Source organism: Rhinoraja longicauda, chromosome 9, assembly GCF_053455715.1.
Source record: "Rhinoraja longicauda isolate Sanriku21f chromosome 9, sRhiLon1.1, whole genome shotgun sequence".
Lineage (NCBI taxonomy): Eukaryota > Metazoa > Chordata > Chondrichthyes > Rajiformes > Arhynchobatidae > Rhinoraja > Rhinoraja longicauda.
The window spans coordinates 58,373,196-58,391,623 of NC_135961.1; the positions used below are offsets into that span (position 1 = coordinate 58,373,196).

The window sequence follows — 18,428 nt, forward strand, 5'->3', positions numbered from 1 at the left end:
CTCAAAATTATGTAACTAAATAATAAATTCTAGAAAGCCTTTTAATTATACTTATATTTATGATTTTCTTTTGGATCTGGGACTTCCACATGTATGATATACGAATACACAAAGGTGCAACGACCTGTACAAGTTCATGGAAGTGTTACTTTAAACAACATCCTTTAGTGCGATGCTGGGAAAAGAATATTGAAATTTATGTAACATCATTGAAGATAGGAAAAGCACAACAAAAAGAGCACTCAATTGCAGTGATACGGAGAATAACCAATGAGTTCAATATAACGGGGTTGCGCAACGGTAGAGTTGCTGCATTACAGCGCCAGAGACCCAGCTTCGATCCTGACTACGGGTGCTGTCTGTACAGAGTTAGTACGTTCTCCCTGTGACTGTGTGGGTTTTCTCCGGGTGTTCTGGTTTCCTCTCACACTCCAAAGATGTACAGGTTTGTAGGTTAATTGGCTTCTGCAAATTGTAAATTGTCCCTAGTTTGTAGGATAATGCTGGTGTACGGGTGAACGCTGGTTGGCGTGGAGTTGGTGGGCCGAAAGGCCTGTTTCCACCCTGTATCTCTAAAAGAACTAAAATATGTGCATTTAATATTCAAGAGGCAGATGCATAGAACCTTTAAGATATGCTTCAGCCAATATTGTATTATTAGTTTGGAGACATCTTTACTTCATCCAGCTTTGTATCCAATTCAATTTCCAGAATTGAATTGCCATCGAGGCAGTCTGTTGTTTTACAAATACTTCATATATTTTAATTAATTTTAATTTGCAGTATTGTTTAGAGTGGCTATACTGAAGAATGCACATGTAAGCCCATTTAATTGTGCAATTAACTGCTAATTTAATTAAGGACAATTTACTGTAATTACCTTACATTTATTTGAAACATTCAAATGATTCTCCTTAATTAGGAAACTAAGCAGGGAGAGACATTTTCAGTACTAGCATAAATCCTAGTTTGATAATGAATGTAATTTAATTCTTATAATTGGTCCTCATATTAGCCACATTTGAATAACTTAACTGCAATCTGCCAAGTTCTTTTTAAGATTCATGTAGCGTGCCTACAAACTTGATCAAGAAAACATTTTGAGCAAACCTGTTAATGTTCACAGGATATTTTAGGGAGATGATGTATCAATTTACAGAATTAAACGCATGGAGTAGATTGACTGTCATTTTGCAGTATAGAGCTCTGGTGTCTGTTGATATATCACTGTTGTTATTCAATTAGAATATTGAATTGAAATCTACCGATTGACTTCCTGATCCTTATGTTATCTTGTATTATTAACCATACAGATCCTCGTAGGTTTTCAGATGCATTATTAATGAATCACAGGATACACTCTTTTATAACAAGAATATTTGATCATCTAACCTAAGATAGACACAAAAAGCTGGAGTAACTCAGCGGGACAGGCAGCTTCTCTGGAGAGAAGGAATGGGTGATGTTTTGGGTCGAGACCCTTCATCTACCTAATTGATATATTTGAGGATTGCTGACAAACAAGAATCATTATTATGGCAGACTGGTAGATGCAGTTTAATGTGGATAAGTGTGAGGTTATCCAATTTGGTGGTAAGAATAGGAAGGCAGATTATTATCTGAATGGTTAGGAAAAGTGGACATACTACGAGATCTGGGTGTCCTAGTGCATCAGTCACTGAAAGGAAGCATGCAGGTACAGCAGGCAGTGAAGAAAACCAATGGAATGCTGGCCTTCGTAACAAGAGGAGTTGAGTATAGGAGCAAAGAGGTCCTTCTGCAGTTGTACTACAGTGAGACCGCACCTGGACTACTGTGTGCAGTTTTGGTCTCCAAATTTGAGGAAGGATATTCTTGCTATTGAGGGCGTGCAGCGTAGGTTTACTAGGTTAATTCCCAGAATGGCGGGACTGTCGTATGTTGAAAGACTGGAGCGCCTAGGCTTGTATACACTGCAATTTTGAAGGATGAGAGGGGATCTTATTGAAACATATAAGATTATTAAGGGGTCAGACACGTTAGAGGCAGGAAACGTTCCCAATGTTGGGGGAGTCCAGAACCAGGGGCCACAGTTTAAGAATAAGGGGTAGGCCATTTAGAACGGAGATGAGGAAATACTTTTTCAGTCAGACAGTTGTAAATCTGTGGAATTCTCTGCCTCAGAAGGCAGTGCAGGCCAGTTCTCTGAATGCTTTCAAGGGAGAGCTGGATAAAGCTCTTAAGGATAGTGGAGTCAGGGGGTATGGGGAGAAGGCAGGAACGGGATACTGATTGAGAATGATCAACCATGATCACATTGAATGGTGGTTCTGGCTCGAGGGGCCGAATGACCTACTCCTGCACCTATTGTCTATTATCTATTTTCTTTCATAATTGTAATTGAGGCAGTGCAGCGTAGGTTCACGAGATTGATCCCTAGGATGGCGGGACTGACATATGAGGAAAGATTGAAAAGACTAGGCTTGTATTCACTGGAGTTTAGAAGGATGAGAGGGGATCTTATCGAAACATATAAAATTATAAAAAGACCAGGCAAGCTAGATGCAGGAAAAATGTTCCCAATGTTGGGCGAGTCTAGAACCAGGGGCCACAGTCTTAGAATAAAGGGGAGGCCATTTAAAACTGTGGTGAGAAAAAATGTTTTCACCCAGAGATTTATTCACAAAATGCTGGAGCAACTCAGCAGGTCAGGCAGCATCTCGGGAGAGAAGGAATGGGTGACGTTTCGGGTCGAGACCCTTCTTCAGTCAGAGAGTTGTGAATTTGTGGAATTCTCTGCCACAGAGGGCAGTGGAAGCCAAATCATACACCAGGTTGCAATGAAATTCCTTGCTCACATGAAGCTCACAGAGTAAATAGTATAAATACTGTCATAACAAAGACAACCATGAGTGTAGACAGCAGAATGATGCACGGTTATAGTGCAAAACAAATTAAAGTAGAATAATGGAGCAGCCGAATGAGAAACTGATTTTCCAGCAACTGATGGTTTGGCGCCTCCTTTAATTTGGACAAAATCAGCAGAGCGCACTTGAAATCCCCCACCCCCCAGAAGTCTCCCCCAAAATGTTGTGCCAAGGCCGGGTAAGGCGACCGATCTCAACCTCATGGGCCTGCGGCCAGGGCTCTGGAACTCTGACCCGGCCGAAGCCAGCAGATCTGTTCCCATAGCCGACTTCCACAGCCAATCAGAGGGTCGAATTGGCCCCCTCTGGACAGGGCTTTGGAACTCCGTCCTGGCCCCAGCCAGCAGATCTGTTCCCATAGTTCACTTCCAAGGCCGACTTTGCGAGCTGGTATCTCGTTCCCTCTGCGGCCTAATTGGACCGCTCCTATACCATTGGACTCCTTTCAGAGACCATGACCTCTGTTGGTTCAGCAAAATGGGTAATCCAGAAAGGCTCTGGAACCAAGGGTGCTGGAAAATCGGTGGTGGACCTGCAGTTCCATTGTACCGGAAATGCAAGTTACTGGTACATTCGGGAAAGGTGTGTGAAAGAAGTGATTGATTCAAGAAGTGATTAGTTCGTTGATGGTAGTGGGAGAAAAAGGTGTTTTTTAGTCTGGATGCCCACACTTTCATGCTCCTGTATCTTCTCCCTGAAGAGAAGTAAGGAAATGGGCAAGTGGGCAAGAATTGTTGATGATACTTCCTGCCTTCCTGATGCAATGCACCATGAAGATGGACTGGATGAAATAAGTAAAGGGCTTCTGATGGACTGGGCTTTATTCACTATCTGCACGTTAAGGCAGTCATGAACCGAGCAGTTGCCAACCAGGCTGAGATGCATCCCATCAGAATACCTGAAGCTCATTTGTGGAAGTTCAAGGGAAGTTCAAATCCTAGTGGTCATACCGAATCTCACACGCCTGAGAAAATAAATACGCTGATGTGCTATCTTGATCACTGCTTAAGTGTGAAGAGACCAGGTTTGGTTGCTGGTGATACGGATGTATAGAAAGTTGAATCTGTCGACCATCTTGTACTATCTCTACTGATGAGGACAGGCTTGTGTCCTTACAACCTCACTTGCATCCTTACAACAACAAACAAATTATTTTGTCTTCCTCCTGTCGAGGGCTAGACTGTTTTCCAGACACCATGACACATGGTTCTTGATTTTGTTCTTGTACTTTGTGTCATTGATTTTGTTGATCTGTCCCAAAACAGTGATCTCACTGGCGATCTTTGAGTTGACATTGTACTTGTCTAAGCACTCGTGGGTGTTCAGGGAGTAAATCAAAAGACTAAGCATACACCGCCGGTGAGCACCAGTGTTGAGGGTCAGGGTGGAGGAAATACTATGACCGATTCTAACCAGCTGAGGTCTGCCGGTCAGGATGGTATAGAGATGCCGTGGAATGGGAATGCACATGTAGTAGGCTGTGAGATTGAGTGTAGACATTTGGTGGCCTTTGAGAGTCTGGAGGAAAGGAGGAAGGTGATGGGTTTGCTATTAGGCTGACGATAATGATACAATGTAGGACAGGACACCAGGCCTCTTACGTTTCCAGGAACAAGAATGGAACACTTGGAAGATAATCTGAATGTTGGAATCTTCTGGAAGCTGACAAGGACCTGGGTTGCCGAGTAGGAGAAGCTGAATTCTGAGATCATCTAGGAAATGAAGTGATGTTGGCAGGAGTATGCACTTACCAAGATAATTGTACACAAAGGTTTTTGGGTTATGTGAACAGGGAATTATACTGGAGAGGAAATAATATAGGGGTAGAGGATGGGGATTAATCGGCCATGGAAGCAAATAAAATAAATGGTAATTTTTTGTATATTGATGCTGCTCATAATTAGAGAATTAGCATTGGAGTAGTTAGATTTGTAGAATAGAGCAGTGAAGCAGCTAAAGAGTTCAACAAAGGTGCCATGGCCTGACAACAGACAACAGATGGCACATTACAGACAGATAATGGTGAGAATTAGATCAGAAGTATTCACTGTGCGTAAGAGGAGGCACAAAAACACAGCCTGAGGCTCTGCAAATATGTTTAATTGTGCAGTGTTCTGGAGGATAGAGAGTACAATTGATGTGTGTCCACCACATCTTTTGGGAATGGCTAGAGATGACATAGGGCGGCACGGACTTGGAGGGCCGAAAAGGCCTGTTTCCGGCTGTATATATATGATATGAGATGACAATACAAAATTATGTTGGGGTAACATTTTAGGATCTTGCAGTTTACATGAACATTTTGCAGATGGCATGACGTTTATAGTTTGTAGATAGTGAGGAGCATACCCTTAGGCAACATCAGGCTATAGACCAGCTGAAAAGATGGACACAGCAACGGTGGATGGAATTTAAATCAGAATAGTGTGATTTGATGCATTTTGGAAAGTCAAGTAAGAATAGGACATCGCAGCAAATGGTGGGGCCCGAGGGAATGTTGATGAAGAGTGGGTCATTGGGGTACAAGCATAGAGATCCCTCAACTCCCATGAGATAAATCAGGAACATCAGTGATCTCCAGTCCATACTTCCATTGATCACGCACCAGAGTAGACAGGTTCATTATTTTCCAGCTGCTGCTGTGGAGGACTCATGAGTTATCCAACATTCTTCCAGACGCACGCATTAGTGACTGCACAATTATTGTCTCAAGTAGTCCTCCATATTACATTCTAACCTTCATGAATCCCATGCACCTTTGCTTGATTAGTATCCACCTAATGTATGATGACCAGCAATTAATCATGCAAGTCTGTGCCTGCTTATCTGAGAGCTGCCATGAAATCTTAACGTTGTGACAATTATCCATCCTGAATTGATTTCCCTGAATACCAAACAAGAATCTGGCAGCTAGAAAACTAGACTATTGCTTGCACTCTTGGCTCATGCGTCCTCATAGGAATTTCATTCAGCAGAATTGTGTATGGCCCATGGAAAAATACAGCACAAGCTTTATCTAGCAAACTCCAGAAAGCATCATAATTTTATGTAAATGACAGAAAGGCCCTATATAAAGTTAGACTCAGGTTATGTGCGGCCAACAAATGGATTTCAATCTTTCGATGCATGACGTAATACATTTTTGGAGATGCAGCAGATCAAAGGAATCCATACAAAAGGTCTAGAGGAACAGAAAGATGTCCACAGTTCATTTAGGTAATAGTTCAGATTGAAAAGGTTGGTTAAAATCTCTTATAAAATGTCTTCTCTTAATAGCCGAGCCTTAGAATGTAAGTGCAAGGGAAAGCTGTGATAAAACTGTAAGGAACATGAGTTAGAGCAAGGCTTCAAACTGCTTATAATTCTGGTCTTCTCATTATAGGAAGCATGCAATTGCATTCCATAAAGTCCAGAAGACATCCACGAGCATGTTGTCAGGACTGGAAACTTTTCGTTACCGGGAAAGATTGAATAGGTTGAGCTTGTTGTCTCTGGGACAGAGAAGGAGTTTTAGTTGAGGGATATAAAATTAGGAACCCAGTTGGAGTAAATAGCAAGGTCTTATTTCATTGAACAGAGTGATCAAAATCCAGGGGCATAGATTGAAGGTAATTTGTGGAAGAATTAGAGAATTAGTGGATAGATGAGGAGTTTTCTTTTTCACCTGAGAGATTGGTAGGGATCTGCCTCAGATTGTAGTTGAGGCCAGTTCATTGGCTATATTTAAGAGGGAGTTAGATGTGACCCTTGTGGCTAAAGGGATCAGGGGGTATGGAGAGAAGGCAGGTACCGGATACTGAGTTGGATGATCAGCCATGATCATATTGAATGGCGGTGCAGGCTCGAAGGGCCGAATGGCCTACTCCTGCACCTATTTTCTATGTTTCTAGGACAAACTACATCATTTTAAACCGGGCCCCACTGAGTGCTTTAGGGCCCTGACCTGCAGGGCTAAAGACCCACGGGTGGAAGGTCATATTAGACTGCTTATCTTTCTTTCAACTGGCACTGGCTCAATGTGCCATATGTCTTCCTTGCATGTTGTAAAATGTCAGTGATTCATTCATCTTTGAGTTAAAATGTGAACTGGCCCTTCAGTGACCTCTGCTGGGTCACTGTTGCCACATCTTCTTATTTTTGTGCAGTAAATTCTTCAGTTTGCATCCTGCAAAATCACTGTCATAAATTGCCAGTTTTGCCGCTGCTTGGTATGGTAGAAACAGCCTTCGTTTGGAGATTTATCTAACTGGTGGAGTTGAATTATCAGATCGCTCCTCCTTTCCTCCCTTAACTGAACTCTGGGTTAAAGATTAGCGCTGTTATTTCAAGGACAAATCTGGTGATGGGAGTATTCCACCACCAGGTTGACGAGCTGAGCGTGTGAGTGTGTAATTGGGAGAACTAATTAGAGGGAGAAAAGGAAGGAGCCATGCCCATATACTCCCCACTGTGTGTGGCCTCCAGCTTTGACACAACAATTACGCAGTAACCAATGATGTGGATGGAAGCTTTTCCTATCAGTGGCAGTACATAGATTTTCAACCTACTCCCAAGCTGGTTATTTCACTGCTGTTGAGTACCGATTCCAGGATGGAAAGAGAAAGTAAATGGGCTGGATATTGCTGGCTACGCTGAATGGAACAGCTTTAAACTGTAGTGTTCATGACCCTCTGCAGAAGATGGGGACTGTCTCTGACAGATCGGAATTCAGGATCCAGGATTCCATTAATTTCAATGTGTAAGGGTATAGGAGATAGTAAATGACTATTTTTTAATTGTTTTATTTAGGGTTTTAATTATTTGATTTAAATTAGATTTAAATTAGGGGAATCGCTGACCAGAGGACATAGGTTTAAGGTGAGGGGGGGAAAGATTTAATACGAGCCTGAGGGGTAACTTTTTCACACAAGGGGTGGTAGGTTTATGGAACGAGCTGCTGGAGGGCGTAGTTGAGACAGGTACTATCGCAACGTTTAAGAAACATTTAGACAGGTACGTGGAAAGGACAGGTTTAGAGGGATACGGCCAAATGCAGGCAGGTTGGACTAGTGGGACATGCTGGCTGATGTGGGCAAGTTGGGCTGAAGGGCCTGTTTGCACGCTGTAACACTCTAAATGTATTATTTATCTGTATAAAATTTTACTTAAATAATTTGCTTTAGTTTTCATAACCGTCAAATGTCTCTCAATGGTTAGAGGTGTATAAAAAGTTTAAAGATCAATTACAGCTTGTTTTAAATTACAGCTGTTTTAAATCTGCTTTGCTGGCTGCCAAAGTCTGCCAGGTGCAATTCAGGGCCGGCGGTCCTTGCTGAACTGCAGCTCCACATTGGGACCAGGGTAATTATAGGCATGGAGTCACCTTGGACTTTAATTCCACATTTGGATTGAGGAGGTTGAAGGTCTGGATTTGGACACTGAACCAACAAGATCTGGCCCATCATATTTTCTGAGCACGTTTCAACATTTGTGAGGGAGTTTCTCCAGTGTGTATAATGACAGGAAGAAAAGAACAAAATGTAGTGGTGATGGTAGAAGCTACTTGTGTGTAGGCAAGCTGAAGGGCAATGGGACAATGTTCTCCATGAAGCCTTATGCAGAACCACGCAAAATGAGGAATGGAATAAATGGTCCTTGGACAATGGTAAACATATCAACATGCTCGAAGCTCAAAGATGTTGGCACTGGGGATGAGAGCTGAAATACACAGGAAACTTCAGTAGGATAAAGAAAAATAATTACAAATGGAATTCCATCAAGAGAAGTATGCCCGGTTCATTTGGAGGGTATGGCAGATAAAGAAATTTAACATAGAGAAACAGGATACTGAGAAGTGCAGAGGAAGCATAGGAATATAGGAACTGAGAAATCATAAACCCTAGAAGTTGGCAGAAGAGGCAGGTAAGATGATTAGTTAAATAATATTTTCCTCAGTGGGCTGAGGCATAGATTTCATTGGGTAAGTGTAGATTGACCTAGAGAGGAACATAGAGAGACAAAGGTTAAGATGTGTTTTAAGCCAAAGCTCTAAGTGGCAGAAATAACGTTCCATCTTTGTAGACATTTACATAAAACATGGCTGGGAACAGTGTGGTCATCACATTGTAGAAATACTAGAGAGAGATCAGAGGAGATTTATGTGAATATTGTCACGGATGAAAGAGTTTGGTTAAGTGGAAAATGTAGCTACAATGAGTTATTCACATTTTAAAGTTTAAATCTATCTCCTAGGGAGGGAGGGGGGAGGGAGGGGGTGGAGGGAGGGGGAGGAGAGAGGATAAGGGGGTTGAGGGGGATGGAGTGGGGGGAAGGAGGAGGGAAGAGGGGAGGGGGGAGGAGAGGGTCCTGCACCAATGCAGGAGAGGTTGGTCTAGTCTCCCATAAAATCAACCGACAAGCATATTTTGTCCCACTTGTGGCAGAGTCTCTGGATCTCAGGGGACTGCCTTATAAGTAGGAAATGGTTAAAGGGGAAGTTAGGAAACACCTTTTTTCATCCAAATTGATGCAGTTGTGGTGCAAAAACCGTCAGCTTTTTGGAAAAAGCACCATAGAGCCACTTGACGTGTTGCAGGCTACAAGACATATAGACCAAGAGCTGGAAAATGCGATTGGTCTGTGTAGCTTTCTCTCCCGGGAATGGGAGTGGTTGCCTTCTGTTAAGTACATTTTGATAGTTCTGTAATTTTAAATGAAGGAGAATCTCACCAGGTTAAATTTCTCCTTCCACTCTAATGTCATCTTGTTTGTGAAAGTCAGTGAAACTGGAAGAAAAAAAGCTCCATCTAGATTTTGAGCAGCTCCACCAACAAATTCATCGCTGTATCAGAGAACCAAGGGACTTCACCAAAACATGTATCTACCTAATCAATTCTTCATTAAAAAATGAAGGCCGAGAGAAATGTTCGAAACAGCTATTTTTCTACCTCTCCACCCATGAATTAACAATGGAGAACACATGTTGTACTGGCAGTTCCTCTGCATTCTAATGAAGGGCACCCAGAAAAATTAAGGGCTGAATACTATGTACAACCAACTTGCAATTCTAGGTGCCTATATTTCATAGAACCTCAAAATAAGATAATTGTATTGTTTTTTAAGTTTGTATTTCAAAATACTTACTTGCACCCTTTGTAAATATTGTTCCTTTCCAGGAAATATCATAGTTTATGGGAACACAATTGAAGCTTACATCACCGTGAATACTATCCTGTCTTGTGGAATTGAAGGCTCTCTCGTACATTTGGTGAAACCTCCTTCAGATTCCAACAGCAGTTGTTTTAACAATTCTGTAATAGAAACTGCAGTGTTGGAGGCACTGGAGAAGGATGACGTTTCTTTGCATTCTAACTGTCTTCTTTGTCAGTGGAATGAGGGGAAGATGCATGGCCACATCAACGTTTCTTCTTTCACCACTGATTCTGAACCACTGATCCTTAACTGTGCGGTAAGTTACAATCATTCCTATTGCAGCTGAGCGAACTACAACCTATTTAAGTGTAGCACATTGGCGCAGCTGGTAGAGCTGCCATCTCACAACGCCAGTGTGGATAGGGTGAGGACAATGATACAGATAAACGTTCAGGTAAAACAAATGCACATGACTTTAAAACTAATATTAATTAGAAAGATAAAGCTAGATTAAATAGTATGATGCAGTAGATTTAGTTTAGTTTAGAGATACAGGGTGAAACCAGGCCCTTTGGCCCACTGAGTCCGCACCGACCAACGATCACCCATACACTAGTTCTGTGTTATTCCAGTTTTGCATCCTACACACTAAGGTTAATTGGCTTCTGTAAATTCCCCCATGAACCTGCACCTCGGAGAATGTGGGAGGAAGCCGAAGCAATCAGAGAAATTCCACGAGGTCAATAGACAATAGACAATAGGTGCAGGAGGAGGCCATTCGGCCCTTCGAGCCAGCACCGCCATTCAATGTGATCATGGCTGATCATTCTCAATCAGTACCCCGTTCCTGCCTTCTCCCCATACCCCCTGACTCCGCTATCCTTAAGAGCTCTATCTAGCTCTCTCTTGAATGCATTCGGAGAATTGGCCTCCACTGCCTTCTGAGGCAGAGAATTCCACAGATTCACAACTGTCTGACTGAAAAGTTTTTTCCTCATCTCCGTTCTAAATGGCCTACCCCTTATTCTTAAACTGTGGCCCCTGGTTCTGGACTCCCCCAACTGCAGAAGGACCTCTTTGCTCCTATACTCAACTCCTATACTCCTCTTGTTATGAAGGCCAACATTCCATTGGCTTTCTTCACTGCCTGCTGTACCTGCATGCTTCCTTTCAGTGACTGATGCACTAGGACACCCAGGTCTCGTTGTATGTCCCCTTTTCCTAACTTGACACCATTCAGATAATACTCTGCCTTCCTATTCTTACCACCAAAGTGGATAACCTCACACTTATCCACATTAAACTGCATCTGCCATGCATCCGCCCACTCACACAACCTGTCTAAGTCACCCTGCAACCTCATAGCATCTTCTTCACAGTTCACACAACCACCCAGCTTTGTATCATCTGCAAATTTGCTAATGGTACTTTTAATCCCTTCATCCAAGTCATTAATGTATATTGTAAATAGCTGCGGTCCCAGCACCGAGCCTTGTGGTACCCCACTAGTTACTGCCTGCCATTCTGAAAGGGACCCATTTATCCCCACTCTGTCTGTCAACCAATTTTCTATCCATGTCAGTACCCTACCTCCATCACAGAGAGATTGTACAAACTCCATGCAGACAGCATCCATAGTCAGGATCACATATGGCTCTCTGGTGGTAGAGGGCACCAGTGGTAGAGGGCACCAGCGCCACAGTGCCGCCCTTTAATAGCAACTCAAGTACAGGCTAGGAATAGCAGTAAAGCAAATATCCCAGATTGTGAAGGTTTCAAAAAGGTCTTGGAATATATCAAAAAAGTTACAACACATCAACAAGCAACATTATTACAACACCAAAATTAAGAGAGTTTAGCGAGGTTGTTCAAGTGATGGATAGAGCAAGAAGTGTACTATTCTTGTAAGAATTGTTTACAGATCACTTCATATTAGTTATAGAAAAAGAAATATAAATCTGATCGAGGCAAATGCCAAAAATAAAGAATGTGAAAAATAGTTTCAGGAAAAGTTATTTGACCATTCATCTCTGTGCCACCGTGTAATGAGTTATTAGCTGTTCTTTTACCTTGGCATCACTTTCATGTGCCACGCTTCAACCTTTGTTTATCAGTCTGTATCAGTAATTTAATCAAAAAAGTATCAGTCTGTTTTGAATAAACTCAAAGACTGAGCCTGCAGAGCCCTCTTGGCGACTGAGGATTTGCCATCCTCCAGGTGAAGAAATTTCATTTCCCCTCTGTCCTGAATGGTTGATCCCGTGCTTGGAAACCTTGACCCCCTAGTCCCAACACACTCCAGCCAGGGAAGTATTGCACCAAATGCCACATTTCCAGTATGTTCTTTTGTTTTTTTAAATTCTCTCTCCACCTTCATTAATTATAGACACTAGGCAATAGGTGCAGCGAGCACCGCCATTCAATGTGATCATGGCTGATTCTCAATCAGTACCCCGTTCCTGCCTTCTCCCCATACCCCCTGACTCCGCTATCTTTAAGAGCTCTATCTAACTCTCTCTTGAAAGCATCCAGAGAATTGGCCTCCACTGCCTTCTGAGGCAGAGAATTCCACAGATTTCCAACTCTCTGACTGAAAAAGTTTTTCCTCATCTCCGTTCTAAATGGCCTACCCCTTATTCTTAAACTGTGGCCCCTGGTTCTTTTTATTAATTGGACCAGTTTTGAACCCATTGTGTCACGTTGTCTCCTCCCTACTCCTTTGTTCTCCCATCCACCCCCCCCCCCCCCCCCCCCCGTCCCACTTCACCACAACTTCCACACCTCTGTGATGTAAAACACACTTGTTTTATCATACCCACGGTTGGTTGTGATGACAGATGATTGACCTGCCTCACTCTCCACAGAATGCTGCTTAATTTGTTGCAAATTTTCAACACTTTATGTTTTTATATCAAATTTCCAATATCTACAGTACTTTGATGTTCAAATTATACCTTTCCTGAAGACAGGGAGACGAGACCTCCAAGGTTTCAAAGGTCTTTTATTGTCACGTGTGCCGAATTAAGTGATACCTGCGTGGTATATTCCAGGTGCTGCCTCATTGACGTCCTACATGATTATAGACATAGAGCAGTGCAACACAGGAATGGGCTCTTTGACCCACAATGCTTGAGCCGAACATGATGCCAAGTTAAATTGATCTCATCTGCCTGTACATGATCCATATCCCTCAATTCCCTGCACTTCCATGTGCATATCTAAAAGACTCTTAAACGCCCACACCACCACTCCTGGCAATGTGTTCCAGGTCCCCATTACTCTGTGTAAAAAAAAAACTTGCTCTGCACATCTTTATTAAACTTTTTTCCTGTCACCTTATATTCATGCCCTCTAATGTTGGACATTACCCCCCTGGGAAAAATTACACATCTTAATTTTGACATATGGGTGGTACAATTAAAAAACAAAATGAAAGATTTAAAAAGAGTTACAATCATGGGATTTGAGGGGGGAAAAAGCTTGCTCAGAATAAGAAAGTGACAACAAAATATTTTCTGGATATATTAAGCGAAAAAGTAAATAGTAAATGGGAATCTGCACTCATTAAAAACATATCCACATGAAGGAATAAATGATGCAGGCCTTAAATTAGTTAATATCTACTTTCAGACCAATGGAAAGAGACAAAATGCTACAGAGAACCTAAAAATAAGTCAAAGGAAAGAGCATATTGGATATAAGTTTAATACATGCTTTTGAAAAATATAATTTTACATGGCTTTCTAGATTGAGGAATTGCAGCTTCGAATTAGACAATTGCAAATGTCAATCTATTTTTTGAGAAGGCTAGAGAAAGCAGATGTGAGAAATACAGTCTGAAGAAAGGTCTCGACCCGAAACGTCACCCATTCCTTCTCTCCTAGATGCTGCCTGACCTGCTGAGTTACTCCAGCATTTTGTGAGAAATACAGATCACTTAATGTAGAATCAGATGATTGGAAATCAGTGGAATTTAGATGAACATCCACCTATCTGTGGGTCGACACAAAATGCTGGAGTAACTCAGCGGGTCAGGCAGCATATCAGGAGAGAAGGAATGGGTGACGTTTCGGGTGGAGACCCTTCTTCAGCTTGCTGACTCAACAAAAGCTTCCTTTCCTACCTGGACTCCACTTAGGATCGGAAACTTGCTCGCCTCCAGACCGCTCCGTCCACCGACACCTTCCCGCTCCACCTATCTGTAAATCATTAAAAGCCTGTGGATAGATAATGAAGCAAAAACAAAAAGTCTAATGCAATGTTAAAGTTGATCTTGAAAGGTAGGAATACAAAAGTGGATGAACTATGTTTTAATTCTTGAGATCAAGGGCACTAAAAATTCAGGAATGCTTATTGGTCTTGAAGGGAGTACAGCAGTTATCTTATGTAGGAAGGAACTGCAGATGCTGGTTTACACCAAAGATAGACACAAAATGGTGTAGTACTCAGCGGGTCAGGCAGCATCTCAGGAGAAAAGGAATAGGTGACATTTCAGGTCAAGACTCTTCTTCAGACTCTTCTTGATGGTCTGCTGATTTTCATCCTGGATTGTGATTGTCAATATTGCAAATTTCAGGCTAGCTAAAAAGTGGAAATAAAATCTGAACACGCAATAGTCTTCCTAGGTGTAGTAGGTTAAAGTTGGGACTTTGGATTGGTGCTGACGTTCCTTACTTGTTTTTGCTTGTTCAGGCTTTCTTCAACGTCGACAAGAAGAAAGTGGATATTGATGCGTTCAAGGCTATAAATAGGGCATGCCTTGTCTTTGATGGAAAACTAGTAATTGACTCTACTTTTCATACTAATGACAACACGATCAGAGCTGCAGGACCACTTACCAAATACTCCCGCCGTTATTACGCTGACCAGTGGTCTCATGAAAACTTTAATTCCATGGAAATTGGATTCCAGCTAGCTGCACTCATGCTACACCTTTTTGATCCGACTCTGGAACAAATGACTGAGCCGCCACCAGAGCTAGATCTACTTGTTCCTACTTACATTGGATGTAAAGCCAAAGGTATGTGATTGAAATATGTACAACATTTTCTCCGTCTTTGCCTTCACAGATTTTATAAATCGTTGGTGGGCATATTGGTGGGCAAGGTTCCAACTGAAAAATGTAAAAAAGTAACAGTACTCAATGAAATCAAAGGAAAGTGAATATAAAATATACAGAGCATGGTAACATGGAGTCATACAGCGTGGAAACAGGCCCTTCAGCCCAACTTGCCCACACCGACCAACATGTCCCATCTACATGTCCCACCTGCCTGCCTTTCACCCATATCCCTCTAAACCTACACTATCCATGTACCTGTCTAAATGTTTCTTAAACGTTGAAATAGTATCTGCCTCAACTACCTCCTTTGGCAGCTTGTTCCATACACCCACCACCCTTTGTATAAAAAAGTTACCCCTCAGGTTCCTATTAAATCTTTACTCCTTCATCTTAAACCTATGTCCTTTGGTTCTCGATTCCCCTACTCTGGACAAAAGACTCCGTGCATTCACCCGATCTATTCCTCTCATGATTTTATACTCCTCCATAAGATCGCCCCTCATCCTCTTGTGCTCTATGGAATAAGGTCCTACCCTGCTCAACCTCTCCCTCTAGCTCAGGCCTGGCAACATCCTCGTGAATCTTCTTTGCACCCTTTCCAGCTTGACAAAATCTTTCCTATAACACGATGACTGAAACTGAACACAACGGTAACAGTACAAATTGTGCTTTAGATACAGTCGATAAATAGAAAATTAAAAGGTAAACAAAATAAGGGAAATAAGAAATGTGTTGGTGAAATTATAGAAAAGAATAAGCTGAGGTACGTACCACACATAGTCATTCCTTGTCTAACTACGTGAGCCTAGAAATTTGTTTTCCACTTTTAGGTACATTAATCCAGCAGTTAAGGTACATTTTCTAAAGTGACTTCAGCATTGCAATCTTCAAACATGATCCTAATTAAATAGCATTAAAAGTTGTGTAGGAAGGGACTGCAGATGCTGGTTTAAACTGAAGATAGACACAGAAAGCTGGAGTAACTCAGCGGGTCAGAAAGAACAGGTCTTCTTCGTACTGAGTCAGGGGAAAGGGAAACAAGAGATATAGATGGCGATATATGGAGAGATAGAGAACAAACGAAGAAAGATATACAAAAAAATAACGATGATAAAGGAGACAGGCTATACTTAGCTGAGGTCTTGGTGAAAACGAGTTACAGACAATGAGATTCAACAAGATGACTTTGAAGCTAATACAATGACTTGGGTGGGGGAGGGACGGAGAGAGAGGGTTGCAAGGTTACTTGAAGTTAGAGAAATTAATATCCATAACGCTGGGTTGTATAAGAAGATAACTGCACAAATGCTGGTACAAATCGAAGGTATTTATTCACAAAATGCTGGAGTAACTCAGCAGGTCAGGCAGCATCTCGGGAGAGAAAGAATGGGTGACGTTTCGGGTCGAAACCCTTCTTCAGATGGGTTGTAAGCTGCCCAAGCGAAATATGAGGTGCTGTTCCTACAATTTGCATTTGGCCTCAGAGTGGTCTGGAATGAAGCTGAGGCAATGAAGTTGAAATCAACTGTTACTTCCACTTGGACTGAGCAAGGTATCCTGGTACAAGTATGAGCATGTATTTAGGCTGCAAGAGGTCACAGATCTCAAATGAGAACTGTTTTGTTTAAGTGTAACCTGCACAGATCCACATATAATTTTGGATATGAGCTAAGCTCCCTATAGATCGTGGATGGGATAAGATCTTTAAGTGACGAACCTGTGTGCCGTCTCCAACATAGATCCCCCCCCCCCTCATTGCCTGTGCTGTCCTTAATGTCTATGTTCTTTCCCTCTTATGTCACCCAGGAAGAGGAGGTTTAGATGCAGGCAAATATCCATAAAAACTAAGCCTTGAGACCAGAAGTATCCACCAAAAAATGTCCACAGAGGGTGGTGGACGTATGGAACGAGCTGCCAGAGGAGGTAGTTGAGGCAGATACTATTCCAATGTTTAAGAAACATATAGACAGGTATATAGATAGAATAGGTTTAGAGGGATATGGGCCAAAAGCAGACAGGTGGGATAAGTATAGATGGGACGTGTTGGTCATGGGTGAGTTGGTTTGAAGGGGCTGTTTTCACGTGATATGACTATGTCTATATCATGGAGTGCTCAGTGATGTGATCTGTGCATAGAGTGAGCAGTGAGGGTGCAGAATGTTTCTCATGTAGTCCAGTAATTGTAGTTTAAATGAGATTGTCCCTCCAAACAGCATGATTTCAGGGAAACAACAACAATAATAGTTGTTTCTGTGAGTAAATCATCCCAAATACCCTGAATTTGGGTATTCTTGACGTCACTGGGGAGAATTCTACACTGGAACAATGCTACTACTCTTAACAAAAAAATCTACATGGGTTGTATTTCATTTGTGGCACTATGAGGATGAGAAATGGTTTTTATTCTGTTCTTTTCTGTTCTGGTTTGCAAATTGACTGTTCTTTCAATGCTGTGAGAATCAGATTGACGAGTAGAAGGACAACATTTTCAAACAAACTAGATAAATCTACTTTAAAAATAAAACAAACCTGGGAAGAAGACCTTAACATTGAAATTGATGACGATGTCTGGAAGGTAGTACTGAAAAGTATAAAATCCTGTTCTATTAATTTTAGGCTACAACTGATTGAATTCAAGGTTATACACAGATTACACTACTCTAAGGTTAAGCTGCATAAAATCTTTCCTGATCTCTCACCTTTGTGTAATAGATGCAAGACCGCTGAGGGTACACTCGCTCACCACTTTTGGACTTGTCCAAAACTTCACAACTTTTGGTGTCTTTTATTTCAATGGTACTACTGTTTTAAACGTCACTTTAACTCCGGACCCTGAAACTGCTCTATTCGGGTATTCCACAACACTTGAGAAGCTAGACCATAATGCTCGCACAATCTTGGTTTATGGTATGGTAATTGCCAACAGATGTATTTTGAAACTATGGAAATCAGACTCTGCTCCTCAGTTTGAGACTTGGTTAAGAGAATTAATGGGCATATTACACGTAGAGAGGTTGAGATATGAATTGTTTGGCAACCCTCAAAAGTTCTTCAACATATGGAACCCAGTGCTGCAGCATATTAAGGACAAGTAAAACTACCCCCTCAATGCCACATGCTTTTGTACCTTCTTTGAATCCAGCAGTGGAAATACTGAAATATTTGACTTGTGAAAATGACCTTGCCTCATGTTTTTGTGCTTTTGTCTTTTTTGTCACATTGTAGTTATGTTTTTTTTTAAATTTATTTTTATTTATTTATTTGTTTGTTTTTGTTTGTTTGTTTTCATGATTATGTAGGGAAGGGGATGGATGGGGTTTACTGTTGTT

The 18,428-nt window shown here is 41.7% G+C and overlaps 1 protein-coding gene across 1 annotated transcript in view; it reads left to right on the plus strand.

The window, feature by feature from the left end:
• Positions 1 to 18,428, plus strand: part of cfap61 (cilia and flagella associated protein 61) — a 107,155-nt gene that overhangs the window by 66,062 nt on the left and 22,665 nt on the right. The window contains exons 22-23 of the mRNA XM_078405589.1: positions 10,061 to 10,353; positions 14,730 to 15,057. Of these exons, the coding sequence (XP_078261715.1) occupies positions 10,061 to 10,353; positions 14,730 to 15,057 (621 nt within the window). The remainder of the gene's footprint in view (positions 1 to 10,060; positions 10,354 to 14,729; positions 15,058 to 18,428) is intronic.